Genomic DNA, 12149 nt, shown 5'->3' on the forward strand with positions numbered 1-12149 from the left:
AGTTTTGAATGATTCACGGTTAGTTTCACTAGACTTATATTGACCGGGATATAGACCGTGATTACCTTTTGTATTATTTGTGAGCTCCCGATATTTCGACGCAGTTACATGCATCATGTTTACGGGTGACTGAAGATAGCGGGTGGGTGTCAAAGTTGTGTAGACAGCGCTCTGTCTACCCTCATTCTTGCGCGTCGGCTGCGTTCACTTTCAACGTTACCAACGGTCGCGTTCACACTTGTTGGTCTGTCAAAATAATACAAAAGGTAATCACGGTCTATATCCCGGTCAATATAAGTCTAGTGATAATAAGTTTGTTTAACAAAGCAACTAATATAGTACATTTAAGCGTTTACTGCTTCATAATCTTAGTAATATTCTATTCTCTACTTCTAAATATTATAAGATCTTGTAATATTTATAAATATACACCTACGAGATACATTTTACTATTATAATAGAATTAGAAGTTAACTCAATAAAAATTACATACATTGATACATTTGAAATTAGTTACATGCATGATGTTTTTTAAAGATTTCAATGAATTCTACTTCTCGGGAGATTGAAATGCTTCTAATAAACCTGCTACCTATCTATTTTACCTCGGAAACTTCCAAATTGCGAAATAGTACATTGTGCAACGAGGTCTATTAATTCTATAGGTAATTCACGACAGTCGCAGGCTCGAGTGAATTAAAAACTCGAGTTTACAATATTCTAACCCCTGCAGTTACACACAGTGTTTTTCATCACACTTGCGAAGAAAAAAATTAAGCGAAATAATGATTAAATACATGTCAAACATTCGTCCGCCATATTGTCATTTCTTGACAGGTTAGGCATCGAAGGCACAGCACTTTTGGCATTCAGCCACGATTGAAAATTGTGTAAAATTAAATATTTCTAAACATAAACAAAGTATTATATTATTAACGTTACTGACGTTATGTTATTATCATAACTCCCTAGGGAGTTATAGCTTTTTTTCACAATCCATAACTCCCGCGGGAACAATATAGGCCTCTACCCTTCACTACACCTGCATGAAATAAGATCTTTTTCGAACAAGTGTGACGAAAATAATTTTGGCGCGCACCGCCCCATACAAAAAGCGTGACGCCCGTGACGTCCAAAATATGGTGTTACTTTTATTAGGGTTCCGTACCCAAAGGGTAAAAACGGGACCCTATTACTAAGACTCCGCTGTCCGTCTGTCCGTCCGTCTGTCTGTCACCAGGCTGTATCTCATGAACCGTGATAGCTAGACAGTTGAAATTTTCACAGATGATGTATTTTTGTTGCCGCTATAACAATAAATACTAAAAACTGAATAATATAAATATTTAAATGGGGCTCCCATACAACAAACGTGTTTTTTTTTGCTGTTTTTTTTCTAATGGTACGGAACCCCTCGTGCGCGAGTCCGACTCGCACTTGGCCGGTTTTATTATTAATGACCTTATAAAAAACGGTCATTTACATAAAATTACCATTATCATTTGTTCTAAAAACTGCTAATTTCTTAGCATTTTTGGATGCCAAATGAGGGCTATCGTTTTTTCGCTCACCAGTTGGCGCTTCTGTTGATGGTGGTCCAAAAGACTAAAGAACAGCTGTCAGTCATTGAAGTGACAAGTGACATTTGGAACTATGGAAAAGACCACCATCTACACTAGCGCCCCTAGCGGCGAATTCATACGCGTTAGCCATTATGCCTTAATAAAATAGGGCAGTGTGTTTAACGGTGCTGGATAGTCGCGAATCCAGTCGCCCCCCTGCAGCCTCCTGCTCGGGTCGCCCTGCTCCAGCCACGCGCCGGCCGGCAGGTACACGTCGCGCGCGGTGGAGCCCCTCTCCACCACGGGGGCTACGAGGATGTTCGAGCCGAGGAGGTATTCTGAAAGAGGGTTGTTTTTAGGTGCGTACAGATTTGGACCAAACCATTTGGTTACCTCGTTTAATTTTTTTTTTTTTTTTTTTTTTTTTATTAAATAATAAATAAATATTTTAGGATTTTCTTACACAGATTGACTAAGTTCCGCGGTAAACCCGAGGAAGCTTGTGTTATGGGTACTCAGGCAACGATATAATTATATATAAATACTTAAATACATAGATAACACCCATGACTCAAACCTACGTATTGGATTGAAATGAAACTTTGCACATACAGTGAAATGAGGTATATCTAGGTCTGTAATCAATTTATAAATATAGCTCCAGTTTATAGATTTAATTGTAATGAAACTACGTATTGGATTATAATGAAACTTTGCACATACAATGACATGAAGTATATCTAGGTCTGTAATCAGTTTATATAGCTCCAGTTTATAGATTTAATTGTAATGAAACTACGTATTGGATTATAATGAAACTTTGCACATACAATGACATGAGGTATATTTAGGTCTGTAATCAGTTTATAAAACAAACAAAATAGAGCAAAAACAAGTCTTGTATGAAAACTTAAATTCACTGTATTTTTTTTACTATGGTAACTGAAGCTACATAAACTAATTACAGACATACATAGATATACCTTATCCTATTGTAAGATTTGTAAGTATAAAGTTTCAGAGCAATCTAGCTAGTCGTTTTAAAATGAGAGCGGAACTTCGTTTGTATGGAGAACCGAGCCGGGGACCCTTAAGACCGAGACTGCTGGGAAAATACTTTGGGCAATAGCGTGTTGGGCACGATAGGGTTTGGCCTTCTATCCACTTGATGATGATATTACATACCGTCCCAAATATCATGTGCTGTGGTATCGGTAGGATCAATCCACCAAATGGGCGGGTTGACGGGCGCGCCGGTTTCTGCGGCGAGCGCGCACGCGGCTACAATCTGGTCGGAGTATTTGGCGTGGAGTTCTACGAACTTCTTGCTTATTGCTATCGTCTGGAATTGAAGCAGAATCATCATATTAGTGGTCATTATCATTAATATCGAATACGGTAAACATTTAACGTAAGTAGCTCATATACACATAAAGCCTGTCAAGAGGGCGCTGTTATTCTCATGTATAGGGTGATTAGGGTGACAGTTCAGTATATTATGACAAAATTAGTTCCAGTGAAATTCCGCAACATGGCGCGTAATCATATTCCTGGTCAGGCTTTAACTCAAGAAGTGTCTCTGTACGTTAACCGTACCTTAAAAACCTTATAGGTGCCTATACCATCCATATTTTTAGGAACCTCTATTATGGGCTAGGTATAATAATCTCTCTGGAAAATTAATCAGAAAAATGCAACACGACTACGTATTGAAAATAGAAGTTTCTAAATTCAATAACAATACAACTATAGTGCATTAACCTTTTGGACGCTAATGACCGATATATCGGCAGCGTAGGTCTAACGCCAAAGACCGATTAATCTATCACAGACCACAAAGCAACATAGACCTAGGTACGTGCATTCGCAAAAGTTCAATTTCATTTTTGACACTTTTGTGTTTGACACGGCGTCGAAAAGGTTAAGCTTAGAATAAATTTAAAAGTGGAAAATTACTGCCTTGGGTGAGACTTGAGCGCTCAGTTGGCTGTGCTGGAGTATCGATCCAGAGGCCGTGAGTTCAAGTCTCACCCAAGGCAGTAATTTTTCCACTTTTAAATTTATTCTAAGCCTAATAGCATTGTTCGCAGACGTTTCTGCTTTTTAAAAATTTACTAGTGCATTCGCAGATAACTAGATCCCACGGCTCAGAGTCAGGGCCGGATCTAGGGAAGAGCGAGTGGAGCGGCCGCTCTAGGCGCCGGATGGCAAAGGGGGCGCCAAAACCCCATTTCGCTCTACCCTGATCAAGGACTCGGGCCGGCACTGCTCAGTCCTGGTTTGAGGCTCCTCATATATTTGCCCTGGGGCGTGTATTGGGATACACGCTCGGCACTCGTAAGGAAAGTAGGTTGGGTCTCTCATCTCGTGGCAAACGTGGTCGTCATAAAGTCAGATGCAATAAATTAACTTGCCTCATTGTCGAAGTCCCATGGCACGTAAGAGAACTGCATGCTGGGCATGAAAGTGTTAGCCTGCAGCCACCTGATGAACAGTTCCTTGTTCGGAGCTTCATTGTATCTGGAAGATAAACTTCAATTAATCCATATTACTCAATTACAAATTACTTTTATTGAATACAAGTTTTCGATCATCTTTATTTGCAAAAATCATATGAAATTTATGAATGAGCTATAAATTTGACTAACCTTACAATGTTTGACTTTTTATATTTAAAAAAAAACCGGCAAAGTGCGAGTAAGACTCGCGCACCGAGGGTTCCGTACTTTTTTAGTATTTTTTGCTATAGCGGCAACAGAAATACATCATCTGTGAAAATGTCAACTGTCTAGCTATCACGGTTCATGAGATACAGCCTGGTGACAGACTGGCAGACGGACAGACGGCCAGACGGACAGCGGAGTCTTAGTAATAGGGTCCCGTTTTTACCCTTTGGGTACGGAACCCTAAAAAATGTAGGTAAATGAGTATTTTTGCAAGATTTTGTACAGTCGCTATTAGTCGCTATATATCTTAGCGGCCAAGGTGGTCAAATATTCCTGAGCAGGACTTAATTTCATTAAATTCTGCACACTGCAAATACCAATTATATCATAGCTGCTGTAATGTCATAAATATCTTAGCACAATGCCAATAATTTCTTTGCATACATCCAGCCGAAAATATCTGATCGCATAGAATGTCAAACGTATCTAAGCAATAAAGGCCATAGCTGGAGGAGGCTCTAAGCAATAAAGGCCATAGGAGAAGGAGCATATATAGAGCTTAACCATTAAGCTCCATAGCTTAATGGTCTTCGTTTATTTGGGTCCTGATTTAATTCCTGATCGTGTATCTTCAGAAACCCGAAATAACTTGGGTGATCGGAACTATCGGAAGTGGTTTCAAATGATATAGTTATTGCTCATATGGTACCCCCAGTGTTACAGAGAGCCTTCACAAGCTTACTTCACATTTTTCGATCACTAACAATGTTCCTGACGTCACCTACTATTAGATTTCGAACACTCATAAATTTCCGCGAGCAAAAAGTAATACCTTCCAATAATACTTCCGATCTACCTTCAGCTTTGAATATAATATTTACGTTCCACTTACCCATTCCCTCCAATCATGTCAGGTAACACGAGAGGATACCCGTTCATGTTCATCTGAAGCAGCGTCGTGATGAGCGTCGGGAGACCGTTCTCAAACGTCCAGTACGTGTCCTTGTCAATCATGCGCACGAAGATCGGGAGATCTTGCGTCCTGAAATAATGTGGTGATTTTTTGTATTTCTAGGCAGTTGTTTGCTGGAACCAACTCGTTATATGCAAAAGGAGAAACTATTCATTTTTGTAGAAGAGTGGTTCACTTTTGAATATTTTGGTCAAAAAACTTGCTGATTTCATTCAAAACACACTTGCAACAGCCGCAACCTTGTGCCTATTAAAATAAACACATTATTAAAAAAATGGCGTAGGTTTAGAATCGTGTCACTTTGCAGGACTCTACGTAATAACTAAGGCATTTTGAACGGTAGGAATAACTACGAACCTGTAGCCAGCTCGGACTTCAGTAATGGGCCCGAACATGGCGGCGGCTCGAACATAATCGGCGGTGATCACGCCGGGTTGATCGCGGATGTCACCTTTAAGTACCGGAATCTGAAATGACACAATTTTAAGTACGAATATCTGTAGCAATAGTTTGTGTCAACCGTCTGAGAGTTACGAAATGCCACAAATACATGCCCGTAAGGAAGAAATCCAAATTCAAAAATTTTCTACTATCTCTAGTACAGGACGGTTTCGGAAGTTGTTTAAAACAGAAACTCAAGAAACACCTTTGCCTACTATCCTTATGTTCAAGACCTATACCTGCGGCGACCAATCCGACTCCCCCCCATCGAACTTATAGCTGTCGAAGCCATAGGCGTTCTGAAGGTTCTTCAGCCGTCCTATGTGCCAGTTCCTGGCCTCCGGCTTCGTGAAGTCGATGTAGGCTGTCGTCGTCTCGTTGTCGTTCCACCAGCTCGTCTCCACGGAGCCGTACTCGGAGAAGACCAGGTAGCTGGAAAGGTGTTGTCAACTAAAATATACACACATTTCTGTAATTAAGTGCACAGTGCACATCTTGTCTTTCTGTTGTGAATTGTGAACCAGGTTCCTCCATAGGCTTTAGTCTCCCTTCAAGTGTAAGGTCTAGTACAGTTTTAATTGTGTGAAAAATATTAAAAATGGAACCTGGTGTATTGGATTGGATGTCAGATAAACAGGTGAATACTTAAATATGATAAATAAGAAGGCAACTAAGATGAATTTAAAAGTGCTTCCACTTTTTGTAGCTTCATCGAGTTTTACTTGACTGTCTAACAAGTTCTCGAAGTGTACCTTCTTATTTTTGACGGTAGATCACCTCTTGCTCAGTTTAATTTCTAGTTGCTGAATTTCGATTCGCTTCACCGCCATTGAACACTAAATAGACCGGAATTCCGTAAATAATAAGTGTTTTAATTTAAGTATCGACAAATAACTTACCCCTTGTTAAGCGCTTCTGTGTACCATGGCTCGCAGCCCTTATTAATGAACGGATGTGTCCAAAGCGTCACCCTGAATCCCTTCGCTTTCAGTATTTGCACCGTATCCTTCATGTTTGGGAACTTATCCACATCCACTGTCTGGGATCCGTAGCAGATCTCCCAAAGATCATCTATTTCCAACTGGCTATTAGGGAATCCATAGCTGTTGATCTCATCGGCGAATTTAAGAACCGTTTCATGGTCTACATTAGTCTTATATCTTGCCCAAGTCGACCATATTGGATACTTAATCATCAATGGATCAGGTACGCCGCTTGGTTTACCAAGATATTTACCGACTGCGTATTCATGTGCCTTTCTGACATCATCAAAGATACCTACAGCGTATACGAGTTCGTTTCTCTCTCGCTTGCTCGAATAAGGTGGTTTTACTTGTGCTACGAAGCAAGCTGCGTTTTTCTCCAAGTCGTTCTGGTCCACGAACAAAGGGACTTTCTTGTCGAAGTAGTAGAAGATGCCTTCGGAGTTGAGCCAGTAGGGTTCGGCGATGCCGCAGTTGTCGGCTTCTTTGGTGACGTAGGAGTAGTCAACGAGGGTCAAGCGCTCTATCGGCCAGTATTGCCGCTTTTGCTGAGGACCGCCGTACCAGTGTCGGGAGCCTGTGGAACAATACAAATTTACAAAAACGTTAGGGACTTGACTAAACATGTACAGACAAGTGGATACTTATGTTAGTGCACCAACTGTAGCTTGGAGAAATCGGTTTTGAAGATACGCTGTGTTGGCGACAACGGAATGGAATTACAAGTTATGGAAAGGAAAAATATTCCGTGTCCCACCAGGGATAGAGTTAGGTGCGGTTGGGTTTGCTCAATACTGATTATTGTTTATAAGTAAGGCTGCAGTTTCTACGAAAATCCGCCGCGTCGACGGAGGGCGTCCGTAACCGGCAATGTTCAGAAATGATGGACTTGGTTAATCATAAAAATGTATCTGAATAAATAGATAGCCTACCTAAATTAACACAGTCCTCCAGCCTCATCCCCTTAGGCGCCTCCCAAGTGATAGTAAGTATCTGGCCTCCCCCCGCGGCCTCCACCGACACCCGCATGGACGTGTCGTTGGCAAACTGGATCACCACGTCGCCGTCTTGGACCACGTCTTTGATAGCGCCGGTGCGCCGCCCGATTACTGCCACCACTTCGGATAAGCCCTCTGTTTGGAAAGAAAAAATGACAGTGATTTAAAAGGAAACATATTTTACTTGCTTTAGACTTACTTCGAGCAAAAACGCTCGGGAAAACCGACGTCTTTTCTAACATTACAAATTTTCAGAAGTTGACATGAAGTACGACAATTATTAGGCTTTAGAGTCCGTATATTATATGATGTCCAGTGGAAAGTCGCATAACCTTAACTCACGGGTACTGTATGTGTATACGTATTTGACCCGTTTGCTTTAGTCTTTCCTGATCCTGATAGTTAAAGGACCTGTCTGGAGCCCCATCGTCCCATTGTGGGAGTGCTCAGTACCTGTTTTGATTGTTGCCTGTGTTAAAGGTGTTTGTATTTATACACTTACTCCGTTTCAGCAAGAGGTTGAGCCCTCTAAACGGATTGTTTTCTAGCCGCGCCTGCAACGTCGGCGTGGTCAGTATGTTGATTGTTGAGGTACCTATACTGCCCGCATAGCTGAAGGCTCGTATTTGAATACTTACTTCATTTCAGCAACCGATTGAGTCCTCGGATTTTTTCAAGGCACGCCGGCAGCGTATTAGGCAGTAGGTATGTTGATTGTTGCCAGCGATTGTTACCTGAATTCTCGTATTTTAATACTACTTACTCCGTTTCAGCAAGAGGTTGAGCCCTCCATATGGGTTGTTTTCGAGCCGTGCCTGCAGCGTCGGCGTGGTCAGTATGTTGATGTCCACTGCCTGCGTAGTCGCCGCCAGCGCTAGCGTCACTGCAACATAAATACACCACGGACTGTAACTAAGAGAACCATCGTATATCGACCAATTCCACACACACAGGCCAATTCGAATGTACACTGACATCAGATTATCAGAATGATATCTAAATGCTCTAAGAACAAATTAAATTATTTTCTATGAAAATATTTTAATTTGTGTTTTTTCAAGTAGACACACTACTATTTAAACTATAAACTGAAATAAATGTCATATATGTTTTTTCCTTCGTGTATCGTCTTCGTGTCATTTATTTCAGTTGATATCTAAATGATGTCATTTAGTTATTGCAAATGTTTTCTATAAACAATTGTTATGGCTAGGTCCCCATCAGGGAGCCTATTGCGAACATTGAAAATTGAAATGTCAGTATCTGCCTCTTTTTGGCTCTTCCATACCTATTAAGGCGATAGAGAGGCAGCACCAAGGCAGCACTTTAACAGCCAAGAACTTTTATTTGAGCCACACTAATCTGAAGTGTCATTTATTCAATTATTTATTTTAAACTTTATGCACGTCAAAATAAGGTACAAATGACGGACTTAATTCCTCATGGCTTGACAGTCAAATTTATAAAAGTTTTATTTAAAGAGTTTGATTTATTATTATCTCGTATGCATTTACGTCCTTTAACTGAGAAATCGTTTCACATACAGGTTGGTCCAAAAATACGTTAATGCAAATTTTCTTGCACATATTTAACAAAATGTAATTTTATTTTATAAATACAATCATTTAACTAAAACAAAACTTATTATCTTCATAATATTACACACATTTGATAGGATCACAAACGTACGTTAAAATTATCAACAATATATCGCAGTCGCAGTAAAAAAATGGGGTTCCTTTGTTTGACATAATTATTGAAAGTCATAATGTAATGATTGTCATATTATCATTAGTCATAATTCTAAAACCGTTAACTTTTCAACATTTTCCTTAGGTTATCCTATAGATTAGGTTAGGTTTGTTTTATGGCAATCCTGAAAAGTTACGCGTTTCTGAGAAAAACCAAATTATGACTAACGATAATGTGGACAAACAATACATTATCACTTAAAACTATATGGGAAACAATAGAGACCCAAAAAAAATGACAATTTTTGGACTAGCCTGTATTCCTTCCTTCTACAACATTTAGGTTCAAACGAGACAATTTTCACAAAAAAAAATTCCCTCCACGTCATCTTAACGCCTCCTATCAATAAAACCAGTTAACTATAATGCTGTTCCCATCATTGTATACAGTAATTGTCGGTATCCACCGTGACATCTTTACAAAACACCAATTATTATAATGCATGGTTGCGGGTATTGATTGCTTCCTAAGAAGTCTATTTATAATCGTCTCCGGGATTAATCTTGATCAATGATTAATATCATTACCAATGAGGATATAATAAGATAGAGCAGTAATGTCATAGTAAATTTTGTAACCACTGTAAATTCACTGCCATCTATCGACATACTTTAAAACTAAAAATGAAGATTTATAAAAATACGTTAAAATGTATTTAAATATGGATAAATGATTTTTTTATTTGCATTAATTATTTTTATATGATTTTGACCCATGTTATTTCACTGGTATGCGTTAAAATTATAAATAACAAACGAAACAGTCAACGCCCTCTATACGAGAGTAGGCCAAAACTAGTGGCGCCATCTGATCGAGAATCAAATTTTCGTGATTTTCGAGGCACGTTTTTTCCTTAGACTGTATCCATCTATTACGGAGTTATATCTATCTTTGTCATTACATAATGAATACAGTTGGCCTTGATCCGCTAAAGGTACATTAAAATTTTGTTTTTTAGGTAATCTTTCATTATTTATATACAGTGGCGTAGCTGGGGGGGGGGGGGCAAGTGCCCCGGGCGCCAACCAAGAGGGGGCGCCAAAATGGGCAAAAGGCAGCAGCAGGGAAACTTTTGTCAGTCGTCAGGGGGCGCAAATTTGGTGACTGCCACGGGCGCCATATCCTCTAGCTACGCCCCTGCTTATGTATTTAGGTGGATTCACTTGGAATTTCGCCGAATATAACGTGCCCAGTCGTTCAACTAGGATTTAAACTGGTTTACTATTAAACGACTATAAAGTAACATACGGGCAGGCTCAAAAATACGTTGACAAATAATTTTTGAGAAATATTTTTTCGCTTGCACACGTTTTTAGGGTTCCGTAGCCAAATGGCAAAAAACGGAACCCTTATGGATTCGTCATGTCTGTCTGTCTGTCTGTCTGTCTGTCCGTCCGTATGTCACAGCCACTTTTTTCCGAAACTATAAGAACTATACTGTTGAATCTTGGTACGTAGATGTATTCTGTGAATCGCATTAAGATTTTCACACAAAAATAGAAAAAAAACTATAAATTTTGGGGGTTCCCCAGAACAGAAACTCAAAAAAATTTTCATCAAACCCATACGTGTGGGATATCTATGGATAGGTCTTCAAAAATGATATTGCGCGAGACACACTTCCAAAGTGGTAAAATGTGTGCCCCCCCTCTGTAACTTCTAAAATAAGAGAATGATAAAACTAAAAAAAATATATGATGTACATTACCATGCAAACTTCCACCGAAAATTGGTTTGAACGAGATCTAGTAAGTAGTTTTTTTTAATACGTCATAAATCGTAAACCGCAATTTACCTTTCATTCAATCAACTCAAATATAAAAGTGGGGCTCCCATACAACAGACGTGATTTTTTTGCGTAATGGTACGGAACCCTTAGTGCGCGAGTCCGACTCGCACATGGCCGGTTTTTTAGAAAATTTTATTAAAATATAAAATACTATCATCTAACTAAAACAAAACGTATTATTATTATCCTCAAAATTCTTAAAATTATCAAAAATTCGCCGCAGTAAAGGAAAGAAAAGCAAAAAAGGAAGGAAATTGTCAACGTATTACTGGGATAAAAATCGTTAGTCCTGTGCGGTATTATTTTTACACGAAAAGCAATAAGCGCCTGTAACAATTATTCGAGCAATTTTAATGGAAATAATTAACTACCATGCACAGTGCACATACCGCAAATCCAGTTACTTACAGCACAAAATGGCGGCCATCCTGAAGGGTCCTTGTCCTCCTCCTTACAGCGCTTCACTGGCCGTTCAGGCTCTAAGATGTATTATTTACGTGACGCATAATTATTATCACACCGTGTAATTGGTGCAGTGAGTAAAGTAGCATGCATATTGCATTGTCATGAATTCTAATTTAACAATTTGTTATGTTTTTGAACTAGTTTTGATACGACCTTATACATATGTCGACGCGGAATCGGCAAAGGCCGATAGAAAAAACCTTTCTGTCTGCCCAATAAGAGCGAAAATGTCGTCACTCGGCTCTGCTCGCATTGGCCGACACCTGCCGACGCGCCTACGCTTCTTTCGGTTTTATTGCGCAGACAAAGGTTTTTTTCTATCGTCGTTTGCCGATTTCGCGTTGACATATGTAGGGAGACCCTAAACAATCGTCTTAGTCGTCGTCGTCTTAATCGTCACGACTTTCACTTCATTTTGCATGCACCTATCAGCGTCAGCGACCTTGTCGTATCAAAATAAGATAAAAACAGTAACAATTTTTTTAACAAAATCGAAATTTCGTTATCTATCTCTATCGCA

The 12149-nt window shown here is 39.6% G+C and overlaps 1 protein-coding gene across 1 annotated transcript; it reads right to left on the reverse strand.

Annotated features, from left to right (window-relative positions):
• Positions 1-1697: 1697 nt before the first annotated feature.
• Positions 1698-11654, reverse strand: LOC134748924 (myogenesis-regulating glycosidase-like). Its single transcript, XM_063683797.1, has 10 exons — positions 11573-11654; positions 8387-8506; positions 7558-7758; positions 6542-7202; positions 5882-6074; positions 5559-5668; positions 5121-5270; positions 3977-4082; positions 2748-2904; positions 1698-1900 (listed from the first exon to the last, which is right to left on the reverse strand). Exons 1-10 carry the CDS (start codon positions 11589-11591, stop codon positions 1713-1715), a joined length of 1905 nt encoding a protein of 634 aa, XP_063539867.1. The 5' UTR covers positions 11592-11654; the 3' UTR covers positions 1698-1712.
• Positions 11655-12149: the final 495 nt, after the last annotated feature.

The sequence above is a fragment of the Cydia strobilella genome, chromosome 17, assembly GCF_947568885.1.
Source record: "Cydia strobilella chromosome 17, ilCydStro3.1, whole genome shotgun sequence".
In the NCBI taxonomy this organism is placed as follows: domain Eukaryota; kingdom Metazoa; phylum Arthropoda; class Insecta; order Lepidoptera; family Tortricidae; genus Cydia; species Cydia strobilella.